The 20,342-nt window shown below is 41.0% G+C and overlaps 1 protein-coding gene across 4 annotated transcripts in view; it reads right to left on the bottom strand.

The window, feature by feature from the left end:
• Nucleotides 1-11,328: 11,328 nt before the first annotated feature.
• FRMPD4 (FERM and PDZ domain containing 4) overlaps nt 11,329-20,342 on the bottom strand; it is a 436,507-nt gene continuing 427,493 nt past the window's right edge. For 3 of the 4 annotated variants that reach the window (XM_084617937.1, XM_084617938.1, XM_084617939.1), the window contains 4 exons: nt 17,845-17,983; nt 16,140-17,201; nt 14,564-15,823; nt 11,329-13,185 (listed from right to left, as the gene is read on the bottom strand). In XM_084617937.1, coding sequence (XP_084474063.1) covers nt 11,846-13,185; nt 14,564-15,823; nt 16,140-17,201; nt 17,845-17,983 — 3,801 coding nt within the window. In that variant the 3' untranslated portion in view covers nt 11,329-11,845. Of the gene's footprint in view, nt 13,191-14,563; nt 15,824-16,139; nt 17,202-17,844; nt 17,984-20,342 lie in introns of all 4 variants that reach the window. The other variant, XM_084617940.1, reaches the window with a different exon arrangement.

Raw genomic sequence — 20,342 nt, 5'->3', positions numbered from 1 at the left:
CAAGCTTCCAAAAACTGGTTTTCCATTAGGGTATCAATTTTGCCACTACATTTCTTTTGGGCATGGAAGCTGCTAACTGACAATGTATGCTGCTCACTCATTGCATGATTGGTAATGTATGCAGTATTCTTCCAATCATTGAAGGCCTTCGCAGAACATTCCTCATTTTTTGGTATCAGAAAACAGGTGGCAATAAAAACAGTACACTTTCTTCTTGGAAGGCAAATAGATGAGCCATTCTCGCTTGCCAATCTGTTTTTTAGGCTCCACATATTCAAACATTGATTTGGTCAGATAACGATTCTGATTGGTGTACTCTCGCTTTGTCAGTGAAAAGTCAGCATCTAGATTCTGGCATTTCTGTGGGCCCTTCTCAGTCCAATATACAATGAAAATCTTGAGAAGTCATGGTTCCACTCACCTGGATCATTGGAAAAGTATTTTTGTATTACTATCACTGGGAGAGTCTTCAAAGGAGTGGAGTGAGACTGCAGGTAGAGAAGTCACAGGAGGCTGCTCCTTTTCATCAGGCGCAGGCACAACAAGTTCACTTGGGCTGCTATTCGCCTGGACTTCCTCACCAACAGACTTAGTAGGAGGAAAAAACATTAGAGAGAAGGAATACCTTTCAGCATTACATCTTGTCTTTGCCATCTTTCTTTGGCCACCTTCAATTTCTGCCATCCTCCTTTCTTCAACATGGTGACTATTGTCCAGTGTAGGCCTACGGTGTACAATATTGCTGGGGCCCACAAACACTTACTTAGCCCATAAAGACAAAATCACAACCACCATAAATTGAATTCACAATCTTGATGGATTAATTTGTACAAAGCAATACCTAACGAGACAAAAAATTTCCGATGGCCCCGCTATGGTTGCTCAGCTGTTACTTCAATATGGAATGGAGGGCCTACAGTAGGGCGTTAAAAATAGGAGGGCCTAAAAATTAGGGCCTAAAGCAGTAGTTCTCAACTTATTTACCATTGTGGGCTGCATATACAGCTCTCTGTGTGTTATGTGGGCCGCATCCACACAATATATATACTACCTGTATATCTACCAAAAAATAAGGTTTAGTATTTGTTATCTGACAGCAATGTGATTCAAATCGATAGATACCTTTCATTTCAACAGTGGCAAATGTCTTTCAAGAGCATTTTATTTTGCTAATTTAAGTAAAAACATTAACCATTAATTTGTCCTCACTTACATTAGGGTCTGGAAATGAGCAATAGGGGATGGGCAGACAGTTGTTGTCAGCTGCAGGCAGCCCAGGGCACACTGCAGCCTGGCACATGCTCATCCCCCCCCAGAGGCGATACATAGCAGTGGCTATTGGGGAGGGACGTGCCCCCCTGCATTTCGCCAGACAGACACCCAGAAGCGAGGAGGCATCGCTCCCCCTAGCGACAGCACTCTGTCATCCCCTTCTCTTCCCCCATCCCATTCCCTTCCCCTACCCCATCCCCTTTCTTCTCCACACTGTCCCCTGCCCCATTCCCCCTCCCCCCTGCCCACTTCCCCCATCCCCGTCTCTTCTCTCTGTCCTATTATCATCCCTCTTCCTTCCCCGCTGCCTCTTCCCCCCGCCCCCCACAGGCACTCACCAGTTGTCCAGAAACAGGACCCAGCACACATAGAAGATGATGGTGATGGGCACTAGGAGCTGCCTGCCAGCCTCAGCCAAGGAGAGGGATAGAGGGAGCCTCTTCCCTCCCTGACAGCTAAACAGAGTTCCGCAGAAATCGGCTTGGGGGGGAGACAATGCTGCCTCAAACTACACCCATGGCTGGCATGGGTTCCCATGGTAACTGGATTTTTAGTGTCCGGTCACCCGTGGTAACCGAATGCCTGGCAGTGTGTTCCTGCAGCGTGGGGAGACGCAGATGGGAGGGAGCAGAAGCAGCAGGCTGCTGGCTGGCTGCCGGCTGAACTGCTTCCACGCCAGAGGGGGCTGCTTTGCCTTTCCTGCTGGCAGGAGTGCTCCAGGAGGGCTGCGTGATCAGGCTCCCCCACATGCAACTCTGGCACCGGGCCCTGACCCCTGCCTGACCAGAGCTGCAAACTTTTAATTATTTTTAGCACACAGCTTGCTAATTGGGCCGCATGCAGCCCACGGGCCATGTGTTGAGAACCGCTGGTCTAAAGTAGGATCTAAAAATAGGAGGGCCTAAGGCTATAGCCTTATTAGCCTATGGGTTTATCTGGCCCTGGACGTCTGCCGATAGAACCGCACCCATTCTGGGTTTGGAACAGGGCATACATGGTAACCAGACTGAGACTCAGTCCCTCCGCTGAGGCCCAGAGGTGCAGCAGGCGTCCAGGCATGACCTTGGCAACCCCCAGTTTCTCAGGCTGAAAGTCTGGGGAGAACAGGGTGATTACCTAAGAACTTCAGCTTTTATTAGAGGGGGAAAAATATGTTTCTAGCCCTCATTGATGTGGAGAAAAGATTGAAAAGATGAACCTTAGAAGACTCAAAAACCAGAAAGCAAATAAAAAGAACTTTAACATGTTATTTTAAAGTCACTTTAATTTGGCGGTCCTGAGTCCTGAGTTTTGAATGCATGTGGTTAGCCATAGAGATTTCATGAATCCAGAACCCCAAGTTGTTCCAAATCAGGGCCTATAATTTTATGAAAACTGAGAACATGGGAAAATTCTAACTCAGATGGTCATAGGGGTTATACTGATAAAATAAAAAACAAACAGCAGACATGGTTGCATAGTGTGTGGCTATTTCAATTTTTCCAGAGCCACCCCCTACTGGGGTTGGTCATGCTTTCAGAATGGATAATCTGGTCATGTAAAACTAGGACAGGAGAAATTGGTGAAAATGGAAGTGGGAAGATGTATGAGAAATTTTCTAAATTAAGTTGAGCTTAATTGACCTTATGTGAATCATCAACTCTGCATATTCTCAATGTTTTCTATCTAAACTCTTTCATTTGCTAGACATCACCAGAAGTCCTAATTCGTCTTGTTTCACTAACCGTATTATAAATTTCAACACACTACCTGTACAGTGATGTGCAAACTTTCTGTGGGATTCAGGAACTTTGTATGTAATTTGTTTTCTTCAGATTTGCCTTGTTCTGTAGATTCCTAGATACTAAGGTCAGAAGGGACCATTATGATCATCTAGTCTGACCTCCTGCACAACGCAGGCCACAGAATCTCACCCACCCACTCCTGCGAAAAACCTCATCTATGTCTGAGCTATTGAAGTCCTCAAATCGTGGTTTAAAGACTTCCATTACAGAGAATCCTTCAGCAAGTGACCCGTGCCCCATGCTACAGAGGAAGGCAAAAAACCTCCAAGGCCTCTTCCAATCTGCCCTGGAGGAAAATTCCTTCCCGACCCCAAATATGGTGATCAGCTAAACCCTGAGCATATGGGCAAGATTCACCAGCCAGATACTACAGAAAATTCTTTCCTGGGTAACTCAGATCCCACCCCATCTAACATCCCATCACAGGCCAATAGGCCTATTTACCATGAATATTTAAAGATCAATTAATTACCAAAATCATGTTATCCCATCATACCGTCTCCTCCATAAACTTATCGAGTTTAATCTTAAAGCCAGATAGATCTTTTGCCCCCACTGCTTCCCTTGGAAGGCTATTCCAAAACTTCACTCCTCTGATGGTTAGAAACCTTCGTCTAATTTCAAGTCTAAACTTCCTGGTGGCCAGTTTATATCTATTTGTTCTTGTGTCCACATTGGTACTGAGCTTAAATAATTCCTCTCCCTTGGCTTGAGGAATAATAAAAAATAAAAAAATTTTATTATTGGAAAACATTCAGGTAGCACCCAGATATGCAATTAATAATAATAATCCCTAGTTTTTTCATCTGTAGATCATCATCTCTAAGAACCATAATCCCCATTTTAACAGATGGGGAAACTGAGGATCAGGGAGTTGAAGGGACTTGCCTGAGGTTAGCCAGTGGCAAGCACAAATAAGGAGGCTGTAAAACAGCAAGAAAATTTTAAATTAAAGTCCCCACCAGAAAATTTTGAAATTTCAAGTGCAATTTCATGCATTTTAGTGCAAGATTGTACCCCCCCCCAACGAAATTCAAACTGAAAAAAGAAACAAGAAACACATCCAGGCAAGCAAACAAGCTACCCTCACATTTATTTGGATTTCTAAAATAAACTGTCAGTGAGGAATTAAGTCCTAGTAACAGGACAAACCCTTTTGAGAATCACAGTCCTTTAAAAAATGATTAATTATTGTTACAATTGTTTTTGGACCTGAACTTACAAATGTAGAATTATGTACAAAAAAACTTGCATTCAAAACTAAAACAATGTAAAATTTTAGAGCCTGCAAGTCCACTCAATCCTACTTTTTGTTCAGCCAATGGCTCAGACAAACAAGGTTGTTTACATTTGCAGGATAGAACGCTGCCCGCTTCTTGTTTACAATGTCACCTGAAAATGAGAACAGGTGTTTTCATGGCACCTGTTGTAGCCGGCGTTGCAAGATATTTACAAGCCAAATGCCCTAAAGATTCATTTCATGCTTCATCAATCATTCCAGGGGACATGCATCCATGCTGATGATGGGTCCTGCTCGGTAACTATCCAAAGCAGTGCGGATTGACATATGTTCATTTTCATCATCCGAATCAGATGCCATCAGCAAAAGGTTGATTTCTTTTCATGGTGGTTTGGGTTCTGTAATTTCCAGAGTGTTGCTCCTTGAAAGCATGCTCCACACCTCATCCCACTCAGAGTTTGGAAGGCACTTCAGATTCTTAAACCTTGGGTCAAGTGCTGTAGCTATCTTTAGAAATCTCACATTGGTACCTTCTTTGCGTTTTGTGAAATCCATAATGAAAGTGCTCTTAAAAAAACCAAAATGTGCTGGGTCATCATCCGAGACAGCTATAACATGAAATATATGGCAGAATGCGGGTAAAACAGAGCAGGAGACATACAATTCTCCCTCAAGGAGTTCAGTCACAAATTTAATTAACACATTATTTTTTTAACAAGTGTAATCAGCATGGAAGCCTGTCCTCTGGAATGGTGGCCGAAGTATGAAGGGGCATACAAATATTTAGCATATCTGGCATGTAAATATCTTGCAATGTCAGCTACAAAAGTGCTATGCGTAAGCCTCTTCTCACTTTCAGGTGACATTGTAAATAATAAGCATGCAGTATTATGTCCCATAAATGTAACAAACTTGTTTGTCTTAGCTGAACAAGAAGTAGGATTGAGTGGACTTGTAAGCTCTAAAGTTTTACATTGTTTTGATTTTGAGTGCAGTTATGTAACAATAAATCTACATTTGTAAGTTGCACTTTCATGATAAAGAGATTGCACTACAGTACTTGTATGAGGTGAATTGAAAAATACTATTTCTTTTGTTTATCATTTTTAGAGTGCAAATATGTGTACTCTTTGTATTGTATACTTTGTATTCTGTGTTGTAGTTGAAATCAATATATTTGAAAATGGAGAAAAACATCCAAAATATTTAAGTAAATTTCACTTGGTATTCTATTGCTTAACAGTGCAATTAAAACTGTGATTAATCATGATTAATTTTTTTAATCACAATTAATATTTTAAAGTTAATCGCATGAGTTAATTAATAGACAGCCCTAGTTTAAATAAAATGTTGTCCAATGTGGATAAATGCTTCACAAACAACGCTGTTGAGATTCGAAGACACAATGACCATTTCAGGCAGGAATAGTTAAGTATTATTTGGGTGAGACACAGCTGTAGTATTAGGTGTATGACGTGTAGCTACAAACCAAAGTTAGTGGGTGAGACCAACAGAAGAAACTAAAAATTAAATATTCAGACTCGTTTGAGAAGCTCAGACTATACATTTAAATTGCATGTTGACTTTGACGTAAAACTGGCAGCATACAGGGCATGCAGTTTTCCATTCACACTGCAGAAAGCAGCAGAAGAAAGGAGAGGCAAGAATGGTTTGATGGGATAGAAAAGGTTGAAGGCCTCAGTCCCTTGGGATGGTCCCATGAGAAGTCAGGAGATATTAGAACGTAAGTAGGTATGGGGAGAGCACTGTTTATTCACAGCACAACCCAAGTAGGCAGATTGTGGACTAGACAATTCTGTAGTTCTCCATGTGACAGAGCAGCAGCAGAATCACTCCATGTCCCCTACTGCAGCCTCAGGAGTGCATTATCCCTCAGCTGTCATATGCTCACTCCATGGAAGACAACGACTAAAGGATCCAAACTAAAAATGAATCCTCTGGCTCCCCTTCCAGTCATCCTGCATATTGAGTCACAGAGATTCCCTATGAAGCTCTCTTCAACATCCACCTGTCATGGGCTCTGAAAATGGAGGTCCATGGACCACAGTTCTAGAACCTCTGCTTTAAAACTATCCTGCGTCCCTGTCATTTATTCACAATTCTATAGTTTTATTTCCCCGGTCTTGATTGAGGTCTTGATTACTGTCTTCAGAGCTTCAATGGTGAATTATCATGGAAAACGGATTTCTGATCTCAGTTCTGAACCCCATACCCCCAAACTCCTGAATAGGATGAAGCAAATCTTACAGATGGTGTCTTTTGTCTACATTGTCCTTTGAGTGAAAACTCTTAAAGCACAGAAAACAACGAGGAGCATTGCAGTGTATAACCAAAGAAGGACGTAAAATTATTTTTTCCTCTCTGAAAAGTGACTTTAAAAATCGCATTGTAGGAGTCTAATGTAGGAGTCTCATGTTTAACATCTCTCAATGATCCCTATATCATCATTTAAAAATATGCTTTTTCTAGCTACTGTTATCTGCACATTCAACATTAGAATCAAACTGCATTCCTCTGGCTCATGTATCATCAACAGTAGTAAATATTTTGCAAGCCTAATACTGCCTGTACAAACCCATAGTTTTCCAATTCTGCTGTCCATTACAACACAGCAATCCCATAATCCTTCAGTGGTATTTCACAGGTGTAACTGATGGCAGCTTTTGGCCTTCAGAGATGACTAACAATTTTATTGATGTAGTCTGAGTAAGGCTACATTTTAGTCACGGGTATTTTTAGTAAAAGTCATGGATAGGTCACAGGCAGTAAACAAAAATTCATGGCCCGTGACCACTGTTCCTTCTAATTTTGTACGTCCTGTGCGGAATGAATTTTGTTAGGTGCACCAATATGGAAGTGATGTGGAGTTGGGGCAGAGGGCTGGGGTTTGGAGGGGTGAGGGCTCCAGCAAGGGGTGAAGGTTCTGGGGCGGGGCTGGGGATGACAGTTTTGGGGTGCAGGAGGGCTGGGGCACAGGGTTGGGGTATGGGCTCTGGGGTGGGGCTGGGAATGAGGAGTTTGGGGTGCAGTGGGGAAAGAGGACTCCTCCCAGCCCCCTTTCTTGCCGCAGCAGCTTGTGGCCGGGGGAGAGGCACCTCTCCCTGACTGTGGCAGCTCTGGCGGGGCTGGGCTGAGGGAGGGGCTCCTCTCCCCTGACTGCAGCAAGTCTGAGGCAGGTCCATGCTTGGGCCGGCGGGGAGAGGCGTCTCTCCCTGCTGCGGCAGCTCTGCACTGGGGCGAGGCGCTGGTGGAGGGGTGCTTCTCCCTGCCACAGCCCTGAGCACTTGCGCGGGGCTTAATAGGCAGTTGTGCAGCCGCACAGCTTAGATAGAACTTAGCCTGTGGCCTGTCCATGACTTGTGTTATACCCTTGACTCAATCTTGGGAGTGCTGTGTGTACTCAGCGGTGTGTGTGTGTTTGAGGCAGTAATCGGGGGGGGGTGGTGCTGCGGGTGCTTGAGGAGCACACGGGTGCTCTGGGGTGCCCAGGGGGCGCTGAGGCAGTGTGGGGCCACAGGTGCTCGGGGTGGGGGTGCAGCCCAGGGGGGTGCCACGAGTGCTCTGGGGGGGTGTGGCCTGGAGGGCTGCCATGGGTGCTCTGGGGGTATGTGATCAAGGGGGTGCCACACATGCGTGGAGGGGCCCCGCAGGTACTCAGGTGGGGTGATCCAGCACCAGGGGTGCTCGGGTGGGAGCAGCCTCGGATCCCCAGTGGTGCTGGGAGGTGAGGTTTGGCAGCGGTGGCAGGCTCCCTACCTGGCTTCTCAGAAGTGGCGACAAGTCCCTCCCTAAGCTCCTCGGTCCACGTGCTGCCAGCTCCGCAGCGCGCACTGGCCAGGAACTGCGGCCAGTGGGAGCTGCGGGGGCGGTGCCTGTAGACAGAGGCAGTGCACGGAGCTAGGCGTTGAAGGAGGAGGATGTCGCCACTTCCAGGGAGCCCTCCCAAGGTTAGCGCCACCCAGAGCCCTCACCCCGTCCCATGCCCCAACCCCCCGTCTCCTCCCACACCCAAACTCCTCCTGCTGCTGCTGGGGTGGGGGAGGGCAGCGGCCCAAGACTGCCCCAGCAGCGGCTGGTGTGACTGGCCCGTGGGCTGCCTGGGCAGCCCTGGAGCCAGCCGCACCGGCTGCTGCAGAAGACATGGAGGTCAAGGAATCTGTGACTTCTGTGACCTCCGTGACAGACATTGAAGCTCTGAAGACAGTAATCAAGACCTCAACAAAATGAGCCCAGGGAAATAAAACTACAGAATTGTGAATAAATGACAGGGATGCAGGATAGTTTAGAGCAATGGACACTGTCAGGACATACTACACTCCAGTTGCAAAAAGATACCTCATAGTGGCTGCTAGTCGGATTAGCTTGAGAGCTTTATTAGAGCAATACCAGGAATCTGGCATTACTAAGCCTGTCTTGCTCATTAGGAGAGCCATTTCACATGCAGTTCACAAACTCTGAGATGCCTTAAGCCACTATTTAGGGATGAATAAAAATAGTCTTTATCATTGCCTTTAGAACTTGGAAAAGCTATTACATCTTTATGGACCAAAAGGAAGATAATCAACGCAGACCGAATGGGGGAGATGAAGCTACAGCAAATACATACACAAGCTAGGAACCACTAAATTCAGCAGCCCTCAGTTCCTTTACTCAACTTTGGCCCTGGAGCTCCTGTGCAACCCCAAGTAAGTCAAAGCAGAATTTGGCACTCTTTAGATTTCTAAAGGTGGGACCTCAAAATGAACATAGATGAAAGGTACTATCATATCAATACAGCACAAAGCATACTAAAACAATGTCACCTATAAGTATGTGACAAGCATCAAGCCCGAAGTGCCACCAGGTTAATTATTAAAGCAGCTCACTCTGGTTATTTCAAACAGAAGAGCTGCTGTCTCATTATTAGTTCTTGTAGACTACTATTTCCACTATAGAAGTAGCAGATTAAATCAGGAACTACAGCATCATCATTAAATGGCTCTGATGGGTTTTTCAGTTGCCAAGGGCTTCCAAACCCCATTATCACTGACAGGGAATCTCAAAGTTTTGTTTAGAGAATACTTGGAGAAAAACAGAATTGTCCATTAAAAAATATGGTAACTGTCTCTTTCCCTGCCTCCATTCAGCCAAGTCAAAGTGCACAAAATATTTTTCAGGGATTTCAAAGCTGTCACAGTGGCTTATTATTTAACTTTTTGTCCAAAAATCAGCACTTGACATAGCATGTGGATTGTCACTTGCTGAGCTTCATATGGGAAGTTATACACTCTGGATAATATCATTGCTACATTTTTAGGAGTAAACTCTTTGGGGTAGAGTCCATCTTTTTGTTCTGTGTTTGTATCTTGCACAATGGGGATCTGGTTGATGAACGGGGTGTCTACTTGCTATATAGTACAAAGAGTAATAATAATTAATAATATTGGTAATGAAAATTAAACCTGCATGGCCAAATTCATGCTTGGTGTAACTCCATTAACTCGAATAATCTGATTTCACTCGAGCTACAACTGAGATGAATTTAGCACAAAATGTTCAAAAGTGCCCAAGGAACCTAAGTGCCATTTTTTTTCAAAAGTGATGTCGGCACTTAGAAGCAAAAAACTGCATTGTAAGTCAATTGGGATTCAGCTCCTGAGCATTTAAGTAGCTTTTGAAAATGGGACATAGGCATAGCTGAAAACGTTACCCTTAGCTTCAGACTTGATACAGGTGTCTAAGCAGTGGAAGAATGTGTCTCACGTAAAATAATTAACTTAATCTTTTCAGTGCAATATGCTTAGACATCACTGCTGAGGGAGATGAAGAAGATCTATCTTGACAATTTTACTGCTGCTCACAGTGAAACAGCCGCTGTAAAATTGAATGGCAGCAGTGAAGCTTACTACAGTCTTTTAAATTTCACTTTGTTGCTGTTTGACAAAGCTATAAATTGAAGCAGAGTCTCTGGAGTTGTCTGTGTGCAGACTCAAGAAGACAACACAGCTTGCTTGTCTTCACATTTGGTAGGTTATTCTTTGCACTCATACTTTCTTTTTTTTTAGCAAATGGTTCAATTCTGATGTCTTAGGCCCCCTCACTCAACAAAGAGCCTCAACTTTGCTACAGCTGAGCAGGCAAGTGCAATTCTCAAACCAAGACCTTTATCGTTGTTATTATTACATCAGCCTCTACATGCGAGATTATGAATAACATGGGCAATAATACCTACACCAGGTATTATTTAGGCACCCAGTAGGTTAGGGTGGCTATTTTCAAAAGAGTTTAGGGATTTAATGTTTTCACTAGGGCTGGGTGCCTAAAGCTCATAGGCACTTTAAAAAAATCTCCCCTTTAAAGCCTAAGAGTCGCTGAAACTGAATTCTTTTACCTTGGCTGTGTTGCAACTTTAATGCTACTGTATATTTTACATATATTTATATATTAGAGAAGCTGTCACAAATTCCCTCTCTATCACCAGTAAAAGTACCCGGGTTCTTTGCTAAAAATGTTGCAGAGATTTTTTTTTTGTGTGTGTGCAAAAAGGGTATTTTCTTCCAAAAGATTAATTTTATTTTGAAGGTGTTTACATTTATACATCCAGAAACATCTGATAATGAACTGTAAAATATGTTAACAAAATAGACATGATTCATTTATTTATGATAAAATTGTACAAGAATAGTAACTTCCGAATGGTTTTCCTTTGCTTTCTGTTCACCAACGGAAGGATTTTAGACCTTGCCATTAGGTTCTTCTACCTTCAATGAAACCAATGCATTTCTCACAGTTCTTTCATCATAAAAAAACCCAACCCATTCCACATTCTATGCCCTTCACCATTCTTCCCTATCTTCCACACAATTATCATTTGGTCCCAAAATGCAACATTCTACCATGTAATATATCAGATACTATCTGAATCTGTCATTTTCTCTATTTGCAATATGGAAGCATTTCCTAGAAAAGAAGCATCAGGTAACCAGGCAATATGAACAAAAGAGTTATTTATTATATATATATTCTCTAGTAAGTCATAATAGTCTCTTGGATTTTAAATGTCTTTTTGCTATTTCCAATGCTTAAAAATTATAATTTTAAAACATTAAATACTGTGTTATATACATTATGATTCCATTTCTTATTTCTAAATGTGGATGTAATGTTCTCCAAATGGAAATTCGGAGGGAACAGGAAACAATTCCTCTGACATCACAGGCTTTAAAAGCTCACATCTTACACCTGTATATTTGACTATATGAAAAATAGCCAAACGTCAATATGCTTTTGTGGGATTCTTTGATTTTTTTTTGTTTGTTTTTTTGTCATTTTATTTAAAATATAAACAGAAGGATAGATCTGGCCAGTACTTTGTCAATGTTCGGTAGTAGAACTGTTTTTTTTTTCAATCGCATACTTATTTTTTATAAAATAACAAAATATACAGATAGAGGGAGCTGAGTTTGTTACATTAGTTCATACACATACAGTAAACAAAAGGTTTTATGTATGGCTTCGCAAAGGTAGATTATGAAGTGACGTTTGTATTTTATTTGTTTAAAAGCGTTTTAAGAGAACGTGTTAGTGTGCTTACAATAGCGGCCATGGTAGTTGAATGTCGAGCCAAGAGTTTAATGCTAGGATCATCGGAGGTCTTGTCTGACACTGCTTCTGCAGCTTTCAGAAGACAAACGTAGTTTATTACGACCTCATCTATTTTAGCTATAATTTCCTGCTGCTGTGTTTCAGAGTTCATGACTTTCACTAAACGCATGCAGGCTTCTGTTAAGCAACAGAGCACTTGAAAGCTGGAAGTCATAGCTAGAAGCATTTCCTCGGGGCTTTTATCAGCCATGGCCATTTTCCTGCAGGCACTTCCCAACTGTCTCGATTCTATAGATAACAGTTGTTTGTACTGAGAAAGTTTAAGGTCATATGTTTCCGGATGTAAATCTTCCCTCTTCCCCACACTTGCTCGGACCAGAGAGAGCAGCTCATTGGCATCCTTTTGTGCTGCAAGAAATCCATCAGGCATTGCATACATTTTCTCTTTCATCACGTTTATTCTTGTGATTTGTGCCTCAAAGGCCATGTCACTGAGATTCATATCAGTTTGGCCACCTTGGTCTTCAGCATTGCTCCTGTCATGTATACTATTTAGTATCTGTTTGGGGGACTCAACAGCTTTCTTCTCATTTTCAATGGAAAAAGACTGACTGGCTGGTTCTGGTAACTCACACGGTATCTGTGGTTCATAGAGGCATGAGAGGTGGTTGTTGTCTCCATCATATTCATCATCCTCATTGTCATTTCCTCTGCTTAGGAAACAATAGCTGAAGGGGCCATGGCATCTCCAGTTGCTGGCATCTGACTTTCGTAAGGGCAACATTCTGTACTGTTTGGAGTCCTTCTGCATGGAGCTGGTGACTGAAGACCTTTTATTGTCTTTGACATCAGTGCTGACATTCATAGAACTCTGAGAATAGCTTTTGGATAACTTTCTGCCCAGAGGGAGTTCCACCTTTTTTTCTGACTTGGAATCATCTCTTGCCACAATGTCTAGACACTTCAGACTGACCGCAGCCTTTTTCTTCTCAAGAAGCATCTCAGTGCCTGTGGACCCTGCAAAGATGCTGCTGCTGCTGTGTCTCAATACTTTCCTGCTGGGTGGCATTCTGAGGCTTCCTCCCATCACTTCACATGGCCATAAACTAACTGCTGCCCCACATCCCTGTTTTACTTTAGGAATGTCACAAGAGTCTTGATTTTGACTTGGCACCTTTGATTCTGAGTGAATGTTGGATGATAGCATGATGGAGTCAGTTAGAGGCTGTTTAGGAAAAGCTGAAGGTATGCCCCCTCGTCTTCCCTTTCCAGGCTCTGTGAAAGCTACACTAGGGGTAGTAGAAGAACAGAGAGAATAATTAAGCATCACACTGATAATATTCGTAGAATGAATTTCTAAGCATCTTTTATGGACCTTTTTTTTAAATGAAATGCCCCAATAGATTCATGGTATTTTTCCAGGACCCCCATTTCAGTTAGTACCATGCATGAATAGTAATGTGTCTTTCAGGAAATAGTCATATGTCTTTGTGTTTCTCTCAGCATGACATTTTTTTAAAACATCTATCAACATATTCTCATTTATGCATAACTGACTACTTCCTCTGTTACCACACTTTGACTTGTAATGTGAGGCAGCAGAAAATTGTTCCATAGACCTTTCATGAACGTCGCCCCTCTGCTAACTGGAATGGAAGTTTCCCATTTAGTATTTAAAGGGATATCGATAGGTTAAAAATCTGTCTACTAAAATGGAAAGAATTTGGAAAATTCCATTTATTTTTATTCTGTTTCACAATATGCTTTTTATAGGCAGTGAAAAGAAACTATTTCACTTTTGCTTCTCATCAGTTTCATTTTTTGGTTCTCATAAACTTACACATTGCTGCTGTGTTTCACTTGCAACCAGTAAAAAGGAATGTTTAGATCCCAACCAAATATTGTTTTCAATTAAATTAAAAACAAACAACCGCCCCCACCAAGATTTTATAAAATCTCTTAAAATTGGGTCTTAAATTATGTGATTAGGATACTGCACCTAAACTATCCTTACAGGAAACTTATGCAAAGAGTTTTTAAATTAAAATGATGCATAGTTAATCCCATTTCTTTCTCTTCTTTACAGTTAGTGCTCTAAGCCTTTCCTGGCCTATCAATAACAACACACTTTTCATATTTTTATCTGGAGATTATTCTATGCAACTGTTGATTTTAGCAAAAGTCACTTATTTTAGCCACATAGCAGGCAAATAGTATATATTATATAATAATTAAATCCCAGATTCCCCTGCTACCCCAAATTTATATACACTGTTAAAGCTCATATGGATCAAATATATCTAGCTCCACAGAAGCATCCAGAAAATCAAAAGAAACAAAATTTTAGAAATTCCTATGTAGCGTTCAAGCAATGGTTTTTCCAATAGACAGCCTTGTCAGGGAGACTGGGAAACATTTTTAAAAAGCTAATGTTAATAGAAATGTTTTCCTGCGTGTCCACATATTAATTGGGGTTATTTTAGCAAAAGCCACACAGCAGAACCAGAAAGCGAGAATGAATAGCAACAGTTTAGACCTAATTTCTCTGTCCACTCTAGGTTGACAATATGCATTCAGATAAGAGATGAATCACACTTGGTTTTTGCACATACACCCTGTTAAATATGTGTTTTTAAGAACACATGCTTTGAAATTGCTGTACCTGTAGTTTCTTTAATCTTGGGGATCCGATGACATCCATCTCTCAAAGTGCCAAACAGTGGTTCAGCATTAACTGCTGAATGAATGGCAGGCATTGTCATTCTATGACACACAGCTTCTGACTGCTGATGTAGTTCCTTGTACGTGGTTCCATGGTTTGGAAGGATGACAACTCTTTCATCTGCTGGAACATAGCCAGTTCCTTTCACAGATGAATCTGAGATCCTGTGCTTAACGTCAGAGGGACAAAGAGGAGATTCGACGGGGGTAGCACATGGGCTACTGCCTGTGCTGCATCCTGCATCCACTGAAGAGCACTGGGAGCTTTGCAGAGAAAAATGACCCTCACTTTGCAAAGATGACATGCGCTTGGTCAAGTGATAGTCACAAAGTCTACTCACACTCTGCTCAGCATCCGGTAGCTTTGAAGAATGGTCATCTGCATCTTCTGAGTCATTTAGGTCTTTGGCTGAAGACACAGTCATATCAGACAAAAAGTTTTCACCTGGGCCAAGTGCTGAAGTATCACCCTCATCAACGTCAGGATCCACTTCATTCTTAGAGCCAGTATCCGTTTTACCAAGACCAGAAACTCTTGGAAATGTCTTCCCATTCACTATTTCTGAGCTTGATTTATCGGCAGCTTCACCATCGGCAGCAGCATACCATCTTTGGCGAAAGGCAGTTCTCTCCACATTAAAAGTGCTTATGCGTTGACTGTCTCTTGATGAAAGAGTACCATATATAGCTTTTAGGTCTTCATCAGTCTCGGCTTTTTTAGTTCCCTGATGCTTTTTCACAGCAGCATTACCATCACAGGCTGCTTTCACTTCTCCATCAGTCATCTTATTTTTCCTTTTACTAGTGCAAGAGTATACCAAAGACCCCATGTGCAATTTGCTAAAATAGTCAGTGACAGATTTTGTTTCCATGGTCTCTGGTTCCATTTCCATATTGTCTGAATGAAGAATCTGCTTCGAAGGCACAACTTTTGACTGTAGCTCAGCAGCTTGGTGACCAGCTATTGACTGTGAGGATTTCGCAAGTGGTCCTCCAGCCTGATTCTTAGCAATGGGGAACTCTGTTTGCTCTTCCACAAGGGGTTGGTAACCTTCACTAGTGGTCAAAAACATACGTGTTGAGTTTTCTGACTGTCTCTGTGCTGCGGTTAGTTCAGAACTTTCAGTCATTTCAGAAGAGTTTGTTTCATTGCCAGAATCTGAAGATGACTCAGGGCTATATGCTCGCAAGATTGCTACACCTGCATGCCACAAAAAATAAGAGCCAATTAATGAAAGCATCTGAGGCACTTGAATAAACGGATAAGCAAATGGGGTGTGTTAAATATAAAAATAAAGGGATTTTTATGGTTTATTTTAAAACAGACTCTGATTTTATTGCATAATCCCCAAGAAAGGTAACTTAGCAACATTATGGTAGTTCCACCAAGTGATATGGAATGTGAGGTGTATACATGATGGTAAAAACATATAGAATGGAATGTGTCCAAGGCTAAATGTGCAAATGGATGAAGTGGAATGATGTTCAATGAATAAATGTAACTATGGTGAAAGAACCTGAATTGTCATTCGTCTGCTGTTCCTCTGAAGCAGCCAAAGCCTCTAGTGCTTGAAGAGTGGAGACTACAGCATCATCTAGCCCCTTCTCACACTTCCCCTCAGGATTAGTAGGGACAGCATCAATGAGCGACACTGGAATGTCATCATTTCCTAGATTACTAGCTTGCTCCTTGTCTTCTGTATACTGTGTTGTTTGGTTCTGAGAGTCTTCCTCATCTGAACTGTCCCTGAAGCCAGGTGGAGGAGCAGCAATGGCCATGTTTAAAGAATGTAATAAGAAGTCATCTTCATTATCATCACCTTCCGGAGGGGGGAGTGATGTCAAATCAATAATATCATCACTTGAACCAGAAAGACTGAGAATGGTAGGTCTACTGATTTCTCCCACCATAATGTCCTCCTCACAGCTAACTTCATCTTCATCTTCAGCATCATCTGTGTTTTCCGCATAACAAATGTCATGCAACAAGGGCTCTTCTATCCCTTCTGCAGCTCCAAATATTTTGCCATCGTTTATGCTTGCATAAACAGAATTTGTAGCAAACTGAATGCTTTCAACATCTGGAGACAATTCTAGACCTTTAATGTCATTGGTACTACTAATATAAATAGCTCTCTGTTTGTCCAATACTTCTGGACTTTCATCCAGAAGTCTTTCATAGCCAAGGGTTTGGGGACTGATACCATCCAAGCTGTGATCTCCAAATATAAAGGATACTTTTGCTCCCCTTGGAGAATCCTGTGCTTTCTTGGTAGATTCCAGTCCTGAGAGTGACAGTAATGACTGCTGGTTTAAACTTCTGTTTTCTCCTGCCTCAGTGGAGTCATCTTGTTTGGTCAGCCCCTGATCGAGTCCACCTGAATTATGGGTATTTTCTATGTACAGATGCCTGTGGTCTTTTTGACACATGGGGCTTTCGGAAACTTCTGGAGTCTTCTGTTTTGGGTCTACAAATGTTCTTTGGGCTTCTTGATCCCCTTCAGCCATGAATGTAGTAGTTTTTGGGACACAGTTCCACTCAGAAGCAAGGAGGTTATACTTCCCTCTATTTTCATTTCCTACAGTTTGGCAAAATAAAAGCAACAGTCATTTAACAAATGAACTGCTCCCTGACATTTTATAATAATGACTTGTTAATTCTGAATAAGCAATGTTTTAAATATAGAACAGCTGCCTAAACTTGTCCTTTCTACAGTCAAGCCATTTTCAAACTCTCCTCTACTTCAAGTTACAGAGCTCTTGATTTAAGAATTAAGATTAACTGGATGTTTTTATGCTATGAGGGCAGAGAACTAAACTAAAACTAGGTGAAAGGATAACCCAGGACTGGTTGATATGATAATCGAAAAAAACCCCAGCACCTCACATTTTTGCGTGAAGATTCTAGTTATATAAAATGTTATAACCTGTATACAAACAAATGATCTTTTTTTTGTTTCACTATGGCACGAGGAGGAATACATTAAACATTTTATGTTACCATTAATACGAACAATGGGTGAATATTAAAATACTATAAAGCTGAATTTATATAATACAACTCTAGGCCCCAGACTAGCAACCGGTTCTGAATGGGCATACCCCTGTACCTGCACAAACCACTGCTGACATCAATGGAGTTTTGTCCGCGTGGGTCCAATGGCAGGATCAAGGCCATGTTTTGTACAGGTGACTTCTGTTAATGCATTATGCAATAAATACCTGTTTCTCGGTATCCTGCATTTTTCTTGTTGGCCATGTTAAATATTGAGCGCCTTGAATCAACCAGTAGTCGATAGTATCCCGCTGTTAAACAGGCAAGGTTCATTGCATCTGATGATTCCATTATCAAAGTAATCGGCTATGAAGGAAACAACCAAGTCTTGGTTAAAGGCTATTCATTCTTAATCAATTTACTTTCTCAAACATGACTTATTAAAAATTAGTATATTTATAAAATGTAAATTATAGAAATTATTTCACAAATGCTACATTGGAAAATCAAAAAGTAAATTCGTTTTCCTCAGCTCTGAAAGGTCTGATTGAAAACAATATTTAGGGTACAAAATGTTTGGAGAGATGAGAGCTGAAGCAAGGAAAATGTGTAACTGAACATTTTAAATTCACTTGATGCTTAACTAATATTTGTATTGCTCTCTATAGAATTATTAATAATAAATGAATTCTAAGATGCTTAACATCTAGAACTTATTCAAAAGTTAATGTTGTTCATAAAATTTTAGAACTAAATATTTCACCTTTCTCACTGGTGTACCCTAGGGTTTTATCTACATGGCAAGTTACTGCCTGGCAAGCCAGGGTGTGGATATACAGCCCAGCACCTTGCTGTACTGTAATGACTCATGGGATCATTGCTAGAGCTCACTGAAAGTCCTGAAGTGCCACATTATAGCAGTATCCACATTTATGGGAAGATTTTATTGGACCCTCCTGAAAACTAATAGACAATTGGTCTTGAAGGATGCTGTGTATTTGCCTTCTTGATCAAAACAAGGTTCTGTGATCATAGCTAAGACAAAGCACAAAACAAGGTATATGTTTTTTTTAAAAGAAATTCGTAGCGTAGAATCTTAAGCCAATACACATGGTGTTGATAAAATTCCATGACACTCTTATTCACATAGTACTTTACAGGTGCAGTTTCAGACCCAGTGGAAAAATCCAGGCAATTATTATTAATTATGATGATTATTATTATTAATCATTTTTCTTCTGGGCAATTTGAGATTTTGTTCAGAAGTATAGGAACTTTGGTATAAGGACACATGCTTGCCACAAAGCAGTCAACTTTGGGCATAAAATTAATACAAATTATTACCCAAAGATGAGTGAATCAATTCTGGTTATGTTAGTGTTGAGAAGGAGCAGGTGTGCATGTATAGAGAGATATGTTTGAAATGCTTTCTTGATGCTGAATTTTCTGAGAAGATCAATAAAAGTAGATGATTTCCAGAGAGATTTTAAATGTCAGGAGTATTACTGTGACCTGCTGTTCACCCTTTTTGTAACCTAGAAGCAACTAAACTTTTATTGATGACTTTTCGGAAATAACATGTGGTAGAGAGAATACTGAAAAGGAAAATTAACAGTAAAAGAAAGACTCAAGCTGTTTACACTTATATAGAACTTTTCAACCAAGGATCTTAAAGTACTTTACAGGCATTAAATAAGCTTCACAGTAACCCTGCGAGATATTATCATTCCCTTTTACCGATTCGGGAATGGACACTTAGGCCACATTCACTAGTGCTGCTACAGGCAGATGTAAATTACCCCTTCCTTACTCAGCTAGACCCACTCCCTCCACTTGCATCCCATGGAAGAATTCATCACAAGGGGAAGGCACATGGTGTTAGTGCTGCCCTCATTCTGGATTTCTGTCAAGGGTTCGAGCAGCTTTACTTTGTACTTAAAGTATTTCCCAGTTGCTATGGCCATGCCTAGTTCCCGGCCAACATCAACCACTTCCTAGGCCTACCCACTGTGGTAGTGAAACTTCTGTTTCACATTATTTTTCAGTTATTGATAATCAGATGCAAAATTTCCATATCATTATTCATGTGCCATCGTAACACTACTTTTGGTAAGTTTCTCCTTTTGACAGGAAGCAGAATAAGTATTTTGACCCTCTTGCTAATTAGCCCATATAAATCTTGTGCTACTCACTTTCCTTGTCATTCTTGATACCTACCATTTATATTTCTCTTCCCTCACTGAACTGGCAGGTCACTACAGATTACTTCCCTGCTTTATGGTCTGTGTTGCTTAGCTATTAGTATTATGGCTGTCAAGAGATTAAAAAAATTAATTGCGATTAATCGCGCAATTAATTGCATGGTTAAAGAATAATAGAATACCATTGATTTAAACATTTTTGGATGTTTTCTACATTTTCAATATATTGATTTCAATTACAACACAGAATACAAAGTGTAGAATACTCACTTTACATTTATTTTTGATTACAAGTATTTGCACTGTAAAAAAACAAAAGAAATAGTATTTTTCAATTCACCTAATACAAGTGAATTGAATTGTAGTGCAATCTCTTTATCATGGAAATTGAACTTACAAATGTAGAGTTATGTACAAAAAAACTGCATTCAAAAATAAACAATGTAAAATTTTAGAGCCTGCCAGTCCACTCAATTCTACTTCTTGAACAGCCAATCGCTCAGAGAAACAAGGTTGTTTACATT

The sequence above is a fragment of the Lepidochelys olivacea genome (genome assembly GCF_965140295.1).
Source record: "Lepidochelys olivacea isolate rLepOli2 genome assembly, chromosome: 1".
Taxonomy (NCBI): Eukaryota; Metazoa; Chordata; order Testudines; family Cheloniidae; genus Lepidochelys; species Lepidochelys olivacea.
This window is presented reverse-complemented; position numbering and strand designations above follow the sequence as displayed.